Source organism: Littorina saxatilis, linkage group LG14 (genome assembly GCF_037325665.1).
Source record: "Littorina saxatilis isolate snail1 linkage group LG14, US_GU_Lsax_2.0, whole genome shotgun sequence".
Taxonomy (NCBI): domain Eukaryota; kingdom Metazoa; phylum Mollusca; class Gastropoda; order Littorinimorpha; family Littorinidae; genus Littorina; species Littorina saxatilis.
In genome coordinates, this window is record NC_090258.1 from 5,302,282 (window position 1) to 5,321,824 (window position 19,543).

General features: G+C 40.6%; 2 protein-coding genes across 2 annotated transcripts in view; one reads left to right on the forward strand and one right to left on the reverse strand.

The window, feature by feature from the left end:
• LOC138946978 (uncharacterized) overlaps positions 1-19,543 on the forward strand; it is a 271,906-nt gene that overhangs the window by 137,609 nt on the left and 114,754 nt on the right. The gene's annotated exons all lie outside the window — the stretch shown is intronic.
• Positions 357-18,165, reverse strand: LOC138946979 (uncharacterized). The gene is made up of 6 exons (XM_070318404.1): positions 18,056-18,165; positions 15,225-15,361; positions 14,231-14,415; positions 10,144-10,365; positions 2,818-2,997; positions 357-2,044 (listed from the first exon to the last, which is right to left on the reverse strand). Exons 2-6 carry the CDS (start codon positions 15,325-15,327, stop codon positions 1,853-1,855), a joined length of 882 nt encoding a protein of 293 aa, XP_070174505.1. The 5' UTR covers positions 15,328-15,361; positions 18,056-18,165; the 3' UTR covers positions 357-1,852.

Here is a 19,543-nt window from a genome sequence, read left to right on the forward strand (position 1 = left end):
GAAAAGATCAAGAAAGAATACACAGAGGAAGTCTATATGATTTTACTCAAAGAACACTTCCCAGCAAACAATTTTGTTGTTGTTGTATTTTCCAAGCACATCATTGTGGGGCTTTTAATCAATAACATGCATCCGTCTACAATGTATCATCATTCATCCTTCAACATGTATAATAAATATGTAAATGGCAAGTATACAAGACATATATATACAACATTAGGACATAACCGACAGACGGACATATAACATACCGTTCGCCTACAAGTAAGGCCGGAGCATAACATAACATGCAGATTACAATACTGATAAAAAGAAAGAGATAGAGAGAGAGAGAGAGAGAGAGAGGGGGGGGGGTAATGATGGTGATGGTATCATTTATAATGTATACTCTTAAGTAATAATACAAATAATAGATTCTTTTTGAACTTCCACCCTACAATAGTCAACAGTCACTAAAATACAAGACACCCCTACACCCATAAGATTGGACAGGGTGACAGACAGGTAAGAGGATAAGTGAAGCAGACAGACATAAGACATACACACACACTCTTGCCTAAAATCTTATAAAAACCTACAATTTTAAACTGTGGAAAAAATTAAGCTGAAATGGACACTTCGCCTTGGTCAATAACCTAACATATATTCGCATAGGGTAACCACTCTGACAAAAATTCAACATTTCTATTCCTGATAAAATTCAATTTCTTTTCAATGTAATATCTTTGTTTTAATATTTTCAAAAAAACACTAAAAAGCGGAACTGAGCCCTGAAGTTTACATTTATAAATATAATATTTTCCTAAAAGAATAATCAAATCTAAAACATTATCAGTGTTCACATTATCGATATATCATCCTTTCCAAATATTATCAATCCTTTTGAAAAAGTCAAATGTTCACAATGTAAACATTCTTTGTGCAATACATTATTCAATTTAATCCAGAAGGTTTTAACAATCATACATTCCCAAAACAAGTGAAAAATTGTCTCTTCATGATACCCGCAAAATGTGCAAAGCGGTGAATTTTTAATGTTACACAAATATAAATATTTATTACAAGGTCCATTAAAATATTACACAACAAGAAGAGCAAACGCTCGCTCGAGTCACTTTCGCAGTTCTGAATATTATATGAGGCATCAGATGGACAGGAAGAAATTGCTATTCACAACACAATACAGATGTAAATAATTTGATGTAAAGAATAATCCTATAAAGTTTGAATCAAATCCGATGAATAGTTTCAGAGATATGATATTTCAATTTTTTTCCTTCAAGACATACCTGTGACCTTGAAAAAGGTCAAAGGTCACCAAAGCAGACGTCAAAGTGTAGAGGTCACTGGGAGTCACGTTCACATAAAATTTGAGCCCGGTCACTTTTATAGTTTCCGAGAAAAGCCCAACGTTAAGTTGTGTGTTGCCGAACAGAAAAGGCTAGTTATCTCCCTTGTTTTTCTGATAACGTTCGTAAAAGGCTACAGATGTAAATACTTTGATGTAAAGAATAATCCTACAAAGTTTCAATCACATCCGATGAACTTTGTCAAAGATATAAAATGTCTAATTTTTCCTTTGACGCTGACCTGTGACCTTGAAAAAGGTCAAAGGTCAACGAAACCATCGTTAAAGTGTAGAGGTCATTGGAGGTCACGACTAAACAAAATATGAGCCGGATCGCTTTGATAGTTTCCGAGAAAAGTCCAACGTTAAGGTGGTGTCTACGGACGGCCGGCCGGCCGGACGGCCGGCCGGACAGACTAACACTGACCGATTACATAGAGTCACTTGAGAAAAAGTGACTCAAAAATGGAAAATTGTATTTGACACAAGCACACAACAGCGAGATCACAATCTCGGGTGTGTCAGAGGCGTCAGTCCGAATGTCATGTAGCCGTGAACAATCACAGGATGCTGGTCGCTGTTCCCTTTTCTTCTGATGACCATGTGAACAGTGTCCTCGTGACCCTGAGGTTGCCATAGCAACACTTGCAGGTTATCCCCCATGGCTGACTCGCCCACATACATGATTTTATGTTCCTGTGAAATAAACAAATGAAATCAAGCTTAAATGCAAAAGAGTCAATTTATCAATATAAAGCAACAAAAAACAAAAACAAAATTTGATGTTTTGCTTTAAATGAGTTGACAGCATTACAATGAATGACCATTAATGTCATAATAAAATGAACTTCTTCTTCTTCTTCGTTCGTGGGCTGAAACTCCCACGTACACTCGTGTTTTTTGCACGAGTGGAATTTTACGTGTATGACCGTTTTTTACCCCGCCATTTAGGCAGCCATACGCCGTTTTCGGAGGAAGCATGCTGGGTATTTTCGTGTTTCTATAACCCACCGAACTCTGACATGAATTACAGGATCTTTTTCGTGCGCACTTGGTCTTGTGCTTGCGTGTACACACGGGGGTGTTCGGACCGAGGAGAGTCTGCACACAAAGTTGACTCTGAGAAATAAATCTCTCGCCGAACGTGGGGACGAACTCACGCTGACAGCGGCCAACTGGATACAAATCCAGCGCGCTACAGACTGAGCTACGTCCCCACCCCTAATAAAATGAACAACATTGTATATTTAGCTTATAAATACAAAGGAATATGTGCACATAGAGGCAAACACACACTCAAACACACGCATGCACGCACGCACACACGCACGTGAATACGCACACACACACACACACATCTACGCACGCACTCATGCACACACACAGACACGCACACACACAGACACAGACACACACACACAGAAACACACACACACACACACACACACACACCTGACACTGTGACCTACCTTCAGGGGGTACCTGTTGATGTCCCGGTGAAAGGGTGTCAGGACCAGGACCCCAGCCTTGAGGGCGGCCTGTGCAGCGTCACAGCAGTACCTGACGTAGGAGCCATGGTTGGTGTGACCGTTGATGTCTGTGTCACTGGCCCCCACCCTCACCTTGTAACTGTAGGCCAGAGCTGACACCTGTTGACACACATAAAGATCAACTTCAATAACAATTTTAAGGAATAAACATACCTTCTTTCCTGTGTAAACAATCATAAAAACCACCATACATTTGCCAGGCTTATAATTGAGAGCCCATCCTTACATTTCCACACATACCATACATCTGCCAGGCTTATAATTGAGAGCCCATCCTTACATTTCCACACATACCAAAAACCAACAGCTTGGCTGCTTCCAGAGTGAAACCTTTTGCTGAATGAAATTTGCACTTTGACCTAGGTGTCAGAAAATAACATTTAAAAGAAGGCGTTGAGAGAAAAAAAATCCAATCTGCTGGGTACAGGGCCGGACCCAGGGGGGGGGGGGGGGGGGGTTCCAGGGGTTCTGGAACCCCACCCCTGGAAAAAGCATGTACCTTGCTTTGAGTGTTTGTTTTTTTTACTAGTTTTAGCACCAAAACAATGCTGCTCTTAACCCTCAAAACAAGGCCCAGAATGCACCAGATTGCACAGATTTTAACCGTTTTTCAAAAATTTTCCGGGGGAGCATGCCCCCGGACCCCCCTAGTTCACGCGCCTGCTTTGCAGGCGCGCACTTGTGGCTTCGCCACTTCGCTGATTTGCCCCCCCCCCCCCCCAAAAGGAGGAACCCCCCCCTTACAACTCATTTGGTCCGGCCCTGGGGTAGGATGTTAGACGGACTTTATGACTGACGATATATATCACATTTCCACTGCCACGACTACCAACACCCCTCCATCCCCCCCCCCCCCCCCCCCCCCCTCTAGACAGTCCCAACGCCAGTGAGTTAAAAATTAAAAAAATGTTTTAAAAACAGCAGCTGCTGTGCTGACTCGCCAGCAAGACCAAACGGTCAAGGGTAGCAACTCTGCACTTAATAGAGATTGAAGTTGGAGCAGTGCCCTCCCATTGACTGCTACAGTGAACCCCCTTTTACGACCTCGAAAATCTGAGAAAATCAGGTCTAAACAAGGACAAAAACTCTAAATATTTTTAAGGACTTAAAAGGGGGGGAATCTAAATCAGGTTGTCTTACTGCACAGCTAAATTATTTATTTATTGTTAGTGTATTTATTGCTTGCTATCTAACTATCTACCCAGGCAGTAAAATAGCACACCTCTAGTACAGTTTTTTGGCCGATCAATAGAATATCTTCCATTTGTTTTTGGTGTACGTTTCTTTACCATGCACTCAAGTAAGGGGTTAATTTACCTTTGGCACAACTTTTCGCAGATCTATAAAGCATCTTTGATTTACTGCAGGTGTATATTTCTGCACAAGCCACCCAGGCAGTGGAATAGTATATCTCTAGCAATTATTTTTTTTTTTTTTTTAGGAGATCAGACATTGTTAATCACACATGTGCGTGCGTTTTTTTTGGTTTTTTTTTATATCGGAAGTTTTTATTTATTTATTTTATTTTTTATTTTTTTATTTTATTATCATTTTAATTTTTATTAAGTTATTATTGTTTTCCTTCAGTCTCACTCTTTCTCTCAGCTTCACACTCAATGGACAGTAAACAGATCATGGACAATTGTTTTTTATTTATTTATTTTTTGTTTTTAATTTACATTTACCCTCTCTCTCTCTTTCTCTTTCTCACACTTGTCCACACAACATCTCTCTCTCTCTCACTCTCTCTCTCACTCTCTCTCTCTCTCTCTCTCTCTCTCTCTCTCTCTCTCTCTCTCTCTCTCCCTAGTCTGTCTTTCTCTGCATCCACTTTCTTTCTCTTCGACTTGTCTGTTTTTTCTGAATTTTGTTCTTCGGATTCTTCTGTCTTCTTTGTTCTTCTTTTTTGCTTCGTCTCTCTCTCTCTCTCTCTCTCTCTCTCTCTCTTTCTCTCTCTCTTTCTCCACCCTCTCTTTCTCTCTCTCTCTCTCCCCCTCTCTCTCTCTCTCTCTCTCTCTCTCTCTCTCTCTCTCCTCTCCCCCATACTCTGTCGGTCTCTCTCTCCCCCTCTCTCAAAGACTCAAAAAGACTCTCCCATAGTCTGCCAATCTCTCTCTCTCTCTCTCTCTCTCTCTCTCTCTCTCTCTCTCTCTCTCTCTCTCTCTCTCTCTCACTGTCTCCTCTCGTTCTATCTTCTCTCTCTCCACTTACTTTTTAAAAAAAAATTTTATTATACATTTTGTCCTATATTTTCTTCCGTCATCATTTCTCCTTTTGTTACCTAACGTTTCTTTATTTCAATTTCACAGATAGCAACATATATGCGAGTCACAAGACAATTATTTTTCCTAAACTTAACTCTTTTTCAAAAATACATCCGATCTCTAAAGGGGTACCGTATCTATAAATACCTATGCACATTTTTGCAATCAAGATCAGCAAATTGACATAGTTTACTTCAGCGGATGAAATAGAATTCCTTTTAACTAGGCCAAATAGGGCATCCCGCACATCAACATGAATTCTTTTCGAACAAGCGGTGAAGAAGGCTTCTTCAACAAGATTCCACACTTTGCTTATTTTTCTACAATAATAAAAGAAATGTTCGATATAATCTGTCTCTTCTGTACAATGTGTACAACTAATACTCTCTGCAATGCCCATTTTTTTACAATATAATGTTCGTTGGATAAATGTTATGAGTTATTTTCCAGTGTAGCAGTCTCAATCTTACTTCTTTTGATGCGTTGCTTGCTATCTGCCAAATGTCCTTGTTTATTTCAATTCCCATCTTTCTTTTCCAGAAACTGACTGCAATAGTCTCAGTTTGATAAGCGTCTACCATTAATTTACGAAACTGCCTGGGTTTAAATGTACTTATTTTTTGATAATCCATTACCTTCATAGCTTGTATTCCATTATCATTCATCTTCAAAAAAAGGGATGCTATTGCTGTGCGAATTGCCCCATATTCAAATAGTCTTGTTGGTTTATGCCCAACTCTTTCACAAATCCTGTGAAATGGTAAAAACATATTATTCTCGTATAAATCCTTCAAATAGCATATATCAGATGTAACCCAATCACGTAGAAACATTGTCTTGCCACGATAAGCAATTAGAGAGTTATATTCCATAGGCATAAATTCTCCAGCTGGGTCATTTTTTGCACGCATGGTAATATCTTTTCATGGTTGTCAAGCCAACATTCTAAAACGCTTTTCCAGAACTTGTTTGTAATCAACCCCAACCCTTTAAATAAGGCTGGTTTGACGTTTGCTTGAAAGCAGCATAGATTTTTTTCCGAGTTTGGAGAACATACTGAGTGGAATACTTTTCCAAGCTTCTTCGTTTGGTTGCAGTAATTTCGAAAACCATCCAAGTACAAAGCATTTTTGAAAGTCACCCAAATCAATCATATTTAGGCCACCTTTACTTGTTTCCTGGCACATAACTTTTCGTTTTACCTTTTCACAGGCTTTTGTGTTTGAAAATCTTTTTTTCCAAATGAATCTGAAAAACATTGAGTTCAGTTTACATATGATCTTTTCGGGTATAATCAAAGCTTGCAAAGCATGTTTTAATTGAGGGATCAAAAGTGATTTTACAAGGCAAATCTTTCCCATTATACTGCAGTTTCTCTTAGACCACTTAATCATTGTGCTCTGAATATGATTGATTTTTTCTGTCCAGTTTTCTTCGATTTCCGAGGCTTCTAAATTATGACAAAAATATATACCAAGAATTTTGACTTTAGATTTCCATCTGAAGCCACATGGCTGCTCCTCAGAGTACTTCTGTGAACCCAACCACATGGCCTCCGATTTCAGTCTGTTCACAGCCAGTCCTGAGAACTTGGAGAAATATGACACCAATGTCAGAGCATTTTGCACATCATCAGTGCCATTCAGAAAAAGCGTAATATCATCAGCGTACAAGATCATTTTCAATAGTCTTTCTTGATTAGTACTATTGGCTGATGGCAAGAATACCCCTTTAACTGACTGATCTGCCCTCATCTTGACTGCCAGCAGCTCTAAGGCGAGCACAATTAAAGGCCATTGGTGAGAATGAGCAGCCTTGTCGAATTCCAGCGTTCATTTCTATAGGTTCTGACAACCATCTTATATAATTCACACAACTTACTGTTTCGTTCATGAGCGTAGTGACCCATCTAACAAAAGTGTTACCAAAATTGAAGCGTTTAAAGGCATACATTATGTATTCTTTTGATATTGTGTCGAAAGCAGCTTTGTAGTCTAGAGCTAGGAGTAGCCCTGGTTTGTTCGTTTGTTTGAGATGTGTAATTATATCATCAACCATTCTAACTGCTGTGCTACTATTTCTGCCTTTCATAAAACCAAACTGATTTTCATGAATTATTGTTCCAAGCACACTTTTTAGGCGTACTGCTAGACACTTTGCCAGTAACTTATAATCTGAGTTTAGTAAAGATATTGGTCGCCAGTTATTCAGATCATCCCTTGAAAGTTGCTTCCCTTTGTGTATTAATGTTATAACTGCTCTCTTTTGGGTCGGAGACATTTGACTATTATCAAAAGCGGCGTTCAAGGAACACATAACCATTGTTGTGCATGCCGATGTGGCATGCATTCACCTATTTTTGTTGTAATTACGTTTGCTCAAGCCATGGCACGATGTAAAGGAAGTAAACCGTGTTTTTATTGTGGCACCTTGTTGTGACCCGTTTTTGTGGAGCGTTATTTAACTAGTTTTTACGTGTGAGACTCACGTGCTCCTTGTTGTGACCTGGTTTTGGTCGGAGCGTTGCAAAACTGCGTCGTTTAGTTTTAGAACACCGTGAGATTCACGTGCTCTTTTCCGTGTCCTGGTTTTGGGGTGAGCCCTGCGAAACTGCGTTGTAAGTTTTAGAATACGTGTGACTCACGTGTTTTTAGTTTTTAATGTCAGCTAGTTCCTTGATCTTCTTTCTGTAAAATATACCGTTTTAAGTTTTGAGCATGCACGAAGTGCGTGATCGGTTACTGATTGGTTGTAAAATAGTAGTCTCACCCGATTCTGTCTTAGGAATGTTGTTGGTTGGTCAATACGGTGACCTTTGACTTTTGAATAACTATTCCATGTTAGGTTTTTGTTTCCATAAATACCACTGATTGACTTCTTCTCTTCAGTCGATCTGAGGGTTTTATGGAAGCGTTTGGATGTTTTATGTAACGTCTCAAAGTTAGCAAGTGAGCTTATGGAGTTCTTCTTGTAATGTTTTAAAGTCAACGTGAACGATATTGTCAACGTGAACGTGTTTCGGATACATTTTTATTGAAAGCTGTGAATTGTTTTGTGCCCTTCGTTTGAGAGGCAACACGTTTTTGGTACTGCTGGTCAACCCACACAGCGCATAAGGTAATTTTGTTGTTACTTGTTTGTGTTGTATTTTGGTCGCCATTTTGTAATGACTTTGTGAGTTGTTTATGTATAACGTGAGTTGAAAGTCTGACAAGTTGTAGTGTTTCTTTATTGTGTGTTCAACTATTCTAGTTTTTGTGAAACGTACAGCAATGATTTGTAGACGCTAGAAAGTTGCTAATGTTTATTATGATAACTTGTGTTTTCTGTGGTTAACAAAGTTCGAAGTGAAACGTTTTCTCTGACTTATCCAGCCTTATGTTAAAGGAATTTAGGTAAAAGAGCTTGCGGTCTGTGGTGATCGTTTGTAAACGGGCTTATTTCTAATAACGCTATTGAGGGAAAGTGGATGAGTAAATATCTTGTTTGTGACTTTGATTGACGCAGGAACGTTGTCGTTAGGAGACTTTTTGGTATGACAGTTTGCTTTGTATTCCTGGCCTGATGGGTCAACGTTTTGTATTTTCCTGAAAGTAGCCATTTTGGATTTAAACGTATGTATGCTAAGTTTCTTGAGTATTCTTAGTGCTTATGGTATTGTTGAACGTAAGGAACGTAATTCTTTATTGTTGTTGAAGGACTAACCAACGAGTGTTTGGTATTTGTAACTTTCTTGTCTGTTTGTCTTCGCCTGTCTTGTGATTGTTTATTTTTTCTTGTTTTTACTTCTTGTGTCTTGTTAATGCATTTGATACTTTTGCCATGTCTAATAATTTGTTTTCTTTTCTCTTTTTCTTTCTGTTTAGTGTTTTACCGCAATACGTAGTACTCACTGTAACTATATATATGCATTACTGATACCTAGTATCAGATGTAAATTAATAAACCAGTATTTTTGCGCGTTATCGCTTGTAAACCTGTGTTTGTCATTTCGTATGAACAATTCGTAGTACCAGCCTCGCACACGAAGGCGCGCACAATTGTCTTCATTTGACACCAGAAAAATTTCATAAAACCAGTTGTTAGACCATCTCCGCCTGGTGCTGAGCCATTTTTCATTATTTTTAAAGCCTTTGTGATTTCATCTTCAGTTAAAATGCCCTCAATGCTATTTTTCTGTTCTTCGGTCAATTGTGGAACTTCTACGTCTTGTAAAGACATTTCAACATATTGTTCATCAAAGTTAATTCTTTTTTGGTATCTATTTGAATAAAAACGAGTTTGCTCTTTTACAATATCTTGTCTTTTTTTCAATACTTGTCCCTCCTCATTAGTTAGTCTATCCATTACTTTACTATTTGCTCGAGCCTTTTCTAGGTTGAGAAAATATTTAGTGTTTTTTTCCCTGTCTTCAATAAATTTTACACGTGCCCGTGCATGGGCACCTTTTGCTTCTCTAATCGCATACAATTCCATTTCTGTTTTATACTTCTCCCGTTGATCAACTAATTCTTTGTCTGTCGGGTTAAGAGGCAAATTCTTCTCTATCTCATCTAATTCAGACTGTAACTCTGCTTTTCTTCTGTTTGATAATTTGAAAATAGCACACCTCTAGTACAGTTTTTTGGCCGATCAATAGAACATCTTCCATTTGTTTTTGGTGTACGTTTCTTTACCATGCACTCAAGTAAGGGGTTAATTTACCTTTGGCACAACTTTTCGCAGATTTATAAAGCATCTTTGATTTACTGCAGGTGTCTATTTCTGCAAAAGCCACCCAGGCAGTGGAATAGTATATCTCTAGCAATTTTTTTTTTTAAATAAAAATAATTGGGGGGGGGGGTTTCAGATGCATAGAACATCTGCGATTTATGTTATGTATATGTTTCTTTACAATCCACTCTAGCACAGTTTTGGCAGATCCATAGAACATCTTTAATTAATGTTTGGTGTCTCCATTCAAGTAAGGGGGATAACCTACCTCTGGCACAGCTTTGGGCAGATCCACAGAACGTTTTTGATTGATTGCAGGTGTATATTTGTGTACAATCCACTGGGGCCAAGGTACAGGTCTGCGTGTGACTCGGTCAGTGTAGACACACTTACACCTGCTGGTGGCCAGCTCTCGGCCGTCCAGCGTGTTGACCAGCTGGGAGAAGAGGGTTACTGACGTCCGTCCCATGTCCACCACCTCCAGGCTGATCTAAAGACATCAAACATTAAAAAATATTCATTCGCTTGTGACTTCTTGGCAAGCGGCCGAACATTCCATCAAGAAAAGTTTTTGTCACGAATTGTTTGTCTGTGCACTTAAAGGTACTGAACTTGTCAAATCCAGGTGCACGGAGCCCCTGAGGCTTTTGGTCATACCTCAGGCAGCTATCCGTTAGAAGAACTACCAAGTTTCATTGACTTGCACCCAAAGAGTCAAGAACTGCGATTTTTTTACGAATTAATTTCGTACTCGGACCCGGCTGGTCTTGACCTATTTTTGGATCTAAATTTAGATCAGGTAGATCACCACATCATGCACAAAAAGACACGTCACTAAGCAAACTATGTCAGACATCATCATGAGTTTGTGTAAAACAAAATGGAGGCCGGAATCACTCAGTTGAATCGAATTCCGACCAAACACCACGTAATAACTAGGTTAATTTATGCACTCGCGTGAACAAGAAACTGTCGAGCTTCACAGATGTCGTCGTTGGGTAGTTTTGGGTTTGTTTTACTACCATAGGAGGATTTTTGAACTGTAAATGCACTCAGCTGCAACAAAAACGCAAAACGAAGGCTGTGAGCTGCACTGTGCCTTTAAAAGACCGTTGGGTCGATATATTTGTGACTGTAACATATTGTTTTGTCACTAACAAATGTGACCCTCCACCACGGAGTGAGTCGCATGTCACCTTTGCATGATTTTCAAGTTTTTACATTTTTCTAAAGAGTTTTTTATGCTCTATCCAGTGGTGAAAACCGTTTAGAAAAGAGCGAAAGCTGTTCGAGTTATAAGCATGTGACTAAGGTGACCCTCACACTGTTACCAGACACCCCCCGAACTATTATTAAGCCTAGAGGTCACAGATGTTCCAACAACTTACCCTTCATGTTTTGTTTTTTTGGCTCACGTAAGTGTAGCCTATGCGATGCTAAACTTTGTCTGCCGCTGTGCGTGCGTGCGTGCGTATGTATGTATGTATGTCTGTGGTAGAAACTTTAACATTTGACTAAACACCGAAATACTCATTTCACGGCCTGGTTATTTTTCAAGCACCATCTTCAAAATATTGAAGCAATGATCAACATTGTGTCGGCATGTGTGTAGTTAAAGCGTGTATCCAAAGAAAACGGGTGGTGGGGGGTTGTGGAGGGGTACAAGCAGTTGACTGGTTTGTGTCGTGTGTGGTATATGTAGACCAGGTCAGGTGTCAAGACCAGGTCAGGGGTCGCGCGAAGGATTGTGGTATACATAGATTCACTTCACCTCTGCCTTGGCCGATCACAGGCGGAAGGTATCGTCCACTGGATTACTACTATCACAGAAAGACTACAAGGTCTGTCACTCACCTTCGAGTCTTCTGTGTTCTTGGAGTCGCTTCCTGGGGAAAAATATTGTTCAAGGCGGTTTGCCTCTTCCTACAGTCTGTGTAAGGTCAAATAAATACAGTTGAATGATTGTTTGAACTATTATGTGCCTTTAGTTTTCAGCTTCCGTTCGCTGCAGGTTGTTTTTAACCATCATTTGGACGAATCTTCGTTTGCGAGCCGCTAATCCACTTGGGGACAAATTATGTATCCGCACCGAATATGCATACCAGCGCTCATTGGTTAATAACAGGATATTCGATGATTATTTTCCCGTGGGTAGTTTCCCTTTGCTGCACAATATTTACATATGTTTTAGACCAATGAGCTCTGGTATGCATATTCGGTGCGGATACATGATTTGTCCCCAAGTGGATTAGCGGCTCGCAAACGAAGATTCGTCCAAATGATGGTTAAAAACAACCTGCAGCACAGGCCTAAGACTGTTCATCTCTAAAGCGACTGTATACATTACCATTGACGGTGATCGATAATTTTTCGTGCGCGTTCCCATCTCCAGCAAATGTAAACCAGCACTCAGATCTGCCTGAAACTTTGGCACCAGTTGCCCCTACCATTTTTTTTTTAGCATGCAATGTCACGATGTTTTGTCCTTAAACCCTGAATTGATACGAATATTTTTTTAGGTCTTTTGGAAAAGTTGCGTTATAAGACACGCTTAGTATACACGTTCACCAAAATCAACACAGATTTCGGTCAGCCTATTAGTCATAATTTCTGAAATTTCTAAAGCAATTCATTGAGAACTTGAGCAGATATGGCTCTTTGAGTACCCCCCGCGGGTTAGGGGGAAGAATTTACCCGATGCTCCCCATCATGTCGTAAGAGGTGACTAACGGATTCTGTTTCTCCTTTTACCCTTGTTAAGTGTTTCTTGTATAGAATATAGTCAATGTTTGTAAAGATTTTAGTCAAGCAGTATGTAAAATGTTAAGTCCTTTGTACTGGAAACTTGCATTCTCCCATTAAGGTCATATATTGTAGTACGTTGCAAGCCCCTGGAGCAATTTTTTGATTAGTGCTTTTGTGAACAAGAAACAATTAACAAGTGGCTCTATCCCCTCTCCCCCCCCCCCCCCTTTCCCCGTCGCGATATAACCTTCGTGGTTGAAAACGACGTTAAACACCAAATAAAGAAAGAATGGCTCTTTGAGTGGAGGACCCCCTCAAAAATGGCCCCAAAACGTGCCTTTTTTGGCCTCTGAAACGGTTGACCCCTACCGCCTTTGTCAAAAGGCTACACAAAGACTAGAGAAGTAAGGTGCATCAAACAAAATGCTTTGAACTGGAAATTGAATGGCGTTTCTAACGGTAGTCAGAAGTATTTGGTAAGTGCACATTCTGATTTTTTGCAGATTTTAAAACACGGGGCTATGGTTTTTGTCAGGTCGATTTTAGGGGTGACATTGTTTGACAGGCTGTAACGGGATGCCTATACAAATTACCACCGATCGGACAAATGATATAAACGGTGGACATAATTACCTTTTCCAGCATATAAAGTTGAACTAAAATGGATTGCGTTTTACCGCTTTTGTTAGCGTGCGAAAGTTGTTGCAATAATTTTTTGGCCAAGTTAATTTTATATAAGACTGAAAGTATATTACATAAGATAACTTTATCAAATTATATGATCTGAATCATATGTGGATGGGGGTCGGCCCGCTATTGCGCGGGGCCGCTATTGCGCGGGGCCGCTATTGCGCGAATCTTTAGGGTTAGGATTAGGATTAGGGTTAGGGTTAGGGTTAGATTCGCGCAATAGCGGTCCCGCGCAATAGCGGCCCCGCGCAATAGCGGCCCAGCCCCTGTGGATGTGGTGCGAGTGTTTCAAGGTCAACGTAGGTGGGAGTGCCAGGTCTACGTTCCTCAAATACTCAATTGCCACAGAATTGTGTATAGAGTTTGAACATTTGACTCAGTACTGCGCTTGGGCCACACACAGCCCTGTTCTATCCAGCTCTACCCAAACACCACTCACTCAACTTGTAACGTCCATAAAGTTGTAACATCCCAAAAGGACCAAGTTCATCATTTGGAAGTAGAAGAAGGCAAAGCAGGGCAGATGCACGTTTCTTGGAGGCAAGAATTGCTTGCTGCTAGCCTCTTGCTTTGCAAGACAGCAAGGGTATATGAAACCATTTGTCACTTGCTAGGCAAGAATTAAACATGATTGGTTGGAACTGAAAGAGTTGTTTGCACTCGTTGGTAAACAACCATGAACAGCTAATATGGGATTGGCAGCTGTCATGCAGCCTTTGTTTACACATGTATACTGAACACTTCCACAGGCATGCTCGCAGACTCTCGCCAAATTCTAGCATTCCTTGCGGCGAGAAGTGCCCATGAAATGCTACTTCCTCACCCCGCTCGCATCACTAGCCAAATCTCTCGGCTGAGAAACGAGGGACTGGGCATGATTAAGGCAATAGCTACATCTGAGCATGACAGGTATGACTTACCTTAAAAGGGAAAACCATTCCCTTGGGTACCTTCCACAAGTCTGGGTGGAATGTGTACTCGATGCCCAGAACAAACAAAGTGAACTGTCGATTGACAATTTTTGGAAAGTCGAGCACACCAGCATAAAGGCCATGGTAGCGTCCGCTTTCAAAAACCTTGGACAATTTCCAATGCTGGATTGTTTCTGAAAATAGAAATTAATATAAGAACAAATGCAACCATCCCAATGCTGGATTGTTTTTGAAAATAGAAAAGAATATCAGAACAAATGCAACCATGCCAATGCTGAATTGTTTCTGAAAATAAAATAAAAATATAAGGACAAATGCAACCCTCCTTCCCCCTAAATAATCAGTAGAAAGGTCTCACTCATGATACTAATAAACTTAAAAACAGGAGCTTTGTTCAAATGAATCGCTATGATTCCTATCAAAATACAATCATTTTCTTCAACAATTTCAAAAGAACATTTCTGTTCACTTCCCAACTGACATGATTATAGTTTACATACACACTCACACACACATACAAACACACACACACACACACACACACACTCACTCGAACACACACACACACACAAACATACACACATACAATCTATCGCTCAGTCAGTTTAAAAATTAAAAACATTGTTTAAAGGGTCAGGAGCTATAGCTTGGTCAAAGAATCAGAAACATTAAACAAAATTCTAGGCCCAATCTTCATTGTGCACTGGGGTGCACTGACTTGAATGCAACACATGTAATGTGCTGTCACGTCCAGCTAGGTGCACAGTCGCGCAGTGATTGGTCAAGGGGTCAAAAATCAACGCTCACATTGCAATATGATATCGCAGCATTCACAAAATTATCTCCAAATTAATGAGATCTAGCGCTGATGCACTTAAATTTCATCCTAGGGGTGACGTCAAACACAATCACAGACAAATATGACATGTAACCATACATTGCGATTGGTTTCGCCACAGCAGCTGACACACCCATAACTCACCTGTGCGACTGAAGTCGTCATAAGACAGGTGAGAAAAGTGAGTCCAGGAGAGAGTCTGGTCGGCGCTGACCTCCACTTCAACTGGCCGTAACGCTGTCATCATCCCCACTTGCTTTGTCACAAAATACTCCCCCCTGCTAAACAAAAAATGGTGGCAAATTGTGGGATGATAAACACACATCATCAAGATCGACATACTCAAAATAATTCATGCATTTGAGTCCAAACATGTCATCCTCGGTACAAACAAAGAGAGAGAGAGACAGGACAGAGAGAGACTGAGACAGAGCAAGAGAGACAGAGAGAGAGACCAAGAGAGAGAGAGGGGGTAGACAATGACAATGACAATGACAATTCTTTATATTACGAGGGTAAAAGAATAAGCATAGGTATACTTGTTTGCATCTGGCCCTCGCCCTAAAGAGGGACTAAATCTACTATAATAACTACTACTACATACATACATAATTAGTGAAATAGTATAAGTTTATGTACATAAGCGCATTATACAGAAACATTGTAGTTTATAAATGTTTATGACTAGGTGCAAAGCAAAAATGTGCAAATCAAATTAAAGTCAGAATACTATGCAATAGTACATCAACTCTGCAAGACGATGGATACTCTGCAGAACATCATAATTTTGTGAACAAAACAATAAATCAAAAGTGAGTGACTGTGTCCGAAAGGACATAACAATCAAGAATATACTATTTTCATTAAATGGGATATATATTTGTTTCTGAAAGAATATGTGCTGGTAGCTTCCCCCCATAAGGCATTCAGAAGAGCGTTTCAGAGACTACCACCTGAATAAACTAGACTAGACTTAAATAATAATAATAATAATAATAATAATAATAATAATAACGATTACTTATATAGCGCGTAAACCTCGTGGTGACAAGCCCAGAGCGCTTTACACTTACATAATCATAATACAAACAAGGAAAGAGAACTAAATCCGAATAAATTCAAACATGGTCACACACACCCACACCCTAAATAAGTCTATCCTAGGAAGAGGAGTGTTAAATTTCATAAGGTACGTGGTGTGAATTCTTTAAAGAGAACCCAAATGGTTTGGGGTAAAGTTTTGGATATAATTTTATGCATAAGGATTCCTTTGTTAAAAATCAGTCTTGACTTTAGATCCCTAAATGTATGTAGTCTAACTCTGTGAGAGTAGCTATAGCCGGTGTGCTTTAGTAATGCTACTTTTAGCGCTCTTTTATGTAATCTGCTAAGTGGTTTTAAGGAATTTTCACTTGCTGAGTCCCATAGAGGGGATGCGTAATCAATAACAGATTAAATATGAGCAATGAAGAATAACTTCCTGGTGTGGCAGTTGCAGTACTAAGTGTTTAATTCTAGATAATTAAGAGATACACTTTCTTTGACACCACTTTACTAAGTTGCTTTATGTGGGTTGACCACTTGAGACAAGTTGTTATCAATATTATGGAGAGAGAGAGAGAGAGAGAGAGAGAGAGAGAGAGAGAGAGAGAGAGAGAGAGAGAGAGAGAGAGAGAGAGGAGAGAGAGAGAGAGAGAGAGAGAGAGAGAGAGAGAGAGAGAGAGAGAGAGAGAGAGCGCGCGCTAAGGTTATACACGCGCGCACACAAAATGAATAAGACTGAGATTAAAAGTGCACATAACACAAAGTCATGTAAACAAGGTGACTGTGTCATAATGGTCATCATAGAAAGACTTGGATAGCCTCCAGGACTGGTCCCAACAGTGGCTGATGAATTTTCACCCGGAGAAATGTCATGTCCTGAAGCTGGGAAATAAGAGGTCAGAAGCTATCTACTACATGACAGGGATGGACGCGTCAGGTGAAGCTCGCAGTATTGCACTAGAGGAGAGCGATTTCGAGAAGGACCTGGGGGTCTATGTGGACAACAACCTGAGCTTCAACAAGCATGTCGCCCTTTCAGCAGCAAAAGCCAACAGAGTCATGGGGGTCATCAGGCGTTCCTTCGACTACCTCACAGTAGAAGTTTTCCTGCAGCTCTACAAGTCACTTGTCCGTCCTATTCTCGAATATGGCCACGCAGTCTGGCAGCCGCAACACAAGACACTTTGTCAGGAGGTGGAGCGCGTGCAACGAAGGGCAACCAAGCTTATAAGCTCGCTGAAAGACAAACCCTACAGTGAACGGCTGGCCACTTTGAAGCTACCTTGTCTAGAGCATCGTCGCAAGAGGGGGGACATGATTGAAGTCTACAAGTACCTTCATGGTTTCTACAAGACAGAGCGGCCACAGTTCTCTTTCTTCGCTGGTAGAGACACCCGAGGCAGTACCCTGAAGCTAAGCAAGCCCCGCTACAGACTCAATGTCCGAGGCAACTTCTTCAGCGAGAGAGTTGTGAACACGTGGAATAGCCTGCCAGACCAGGTCGTGACTGCACCATCTGTGAATGCCTTTAAGGCCAGGTTGGACGCCCACTGGAAAGATCTCCCCTCTGTGTTTGATCCTGAGTGCTACTAGTAACTAGCTAGTAACTAGGCTGATCCCACCATGCATGCCAAAGTTGCTAAGGTTACTACGAAAACGACCACAGAAGGATGAACAGGCCTAACTGGCCTCAAACATCTAACAAGTACAAGTACAAGTACAAGTATCATGATTGTTTGAGCAATTGAGGCTGCGAAGCCACACACTTTTCACCTAGACGCATATAATGATATTAGCACGTAAAGAAGCTGATCCCCGAGACACACACGAACACACACACATACACACATACACACACACACACACATGCACAGAAGAAAATAAAAAAACAAATTAAATGGAGAAGTGATGGTACGAACAACCGTATTTACCTTGCACGCCGTGTCAAAGGTCAATTTAACAGAGTAGCCCCCCTTTAGGATATTCGAGGGTGTGCGTGCACCCAAAGTGGGTGCTGCTGTGCGCATAGCAAAGCACACAGTCAGTCACGTGACGGTATCATTCTCTTGGTGTGTGTGTGACTGTGTGTGTTACTATATATATATATGTGTGTGTGTGTGTGTGTGTGTGTGTCTGTATGTGTGTGTGTTTGTGTGTGTGCCAGTTTGTGGATGCCTGTGTGTGAGTGTCACGCGCGCGCGCGTTGTGGTCAGTGTGCACGGTCGCCCAGCCGGCGTGTGTGTGTGAGTCAGTGTGTGAGTGTCAGTGCCGTGTATGTCACTTGTGTGTGTGTGTGTGTGTGTGTGACTGACGTGCGTGTGTGTGTGTGTGCCGTGTGTGTGTCAGTGTGTCTGTGAGTTTGCTACTTAGCGGTGTGATGCTGTGACTCGTTCAACTGAGGGAACAGAAGCCAGGGACAAAGTTTCTGCCGATCTGGATTCTGTTCAACTGTTTTGCTTTTTATATTTAGTCAAGTTTTGACTAAATATTTTAACATCGAGGGGGAATCGAAACGAGGGTCGTGGTGTATATGTGCGTGTGTGCGTGCGCGTGTGTGTGTGTGTGTAGAGCGATTCAGACTAAACTACTGGACCGATCTTTATGAAATTTGACATGAGAGTTCCTGGGTATGAAATCCCCGAACGTTTTTTTCATTTTTTTGATAAATGTCTTTGATGACGTCATATCCGGCTTTTCGTGAAAGTTGAGGCGGCACTGTCACGCCCTCATTTTTCAACCAAATTGGTTGAAATTTTGGTCAAGTAATCTTCGACGAAGCCCGGACTTCGGTATTGCATTTCAGCTTGGTGGCTTAAAAATTAATTAATGACTTTGGTCATTAAAAATCTGAAAATTGTAAAAAAAAATAAAAATTTATAAAACGATCCAAATTTACGTTTATCTTATTCTCCATCATTTGCTGATTCCAAAAACATATACAGTCGAAACCGTTTATAACGAATCTCAGGGGAAAACGATTTTTATTCGTTATAATCGATTTTCGTTATAACCGATTAGATCGGTTATAACGAAGACAAGAGGAAAAAATTTGTTATAACCGGTTTCTTCACATTTTCAACGTAAAAATGGTAAAATGTTGGCAAATAAGTATTGTTTTCTGTTGCATAAGTAATCTTTTTGTCATATCATTAAAACATTCAATGAGGTACATACATAATCGTACATGAGAGAGAGAGAGAGAGAGAGAGAGAGAGAGAGAGAGAGAGAGAGAGAGAGAGAGAGAGAGATACACGGAGAGAGTGTGAGAGAGAGAGAGAGACAGAGAGAGAGACAGAGAGAGATGGCGAAAGAGAGAGAGAGGGGGGGGGGGGGGGTATGGGGCATGCAACAGGCCTAGGGAAAGCTGGAGATTCAAGTGGAGAATTATCAACTGTTATGTGGTCTATACAACGGTCAAA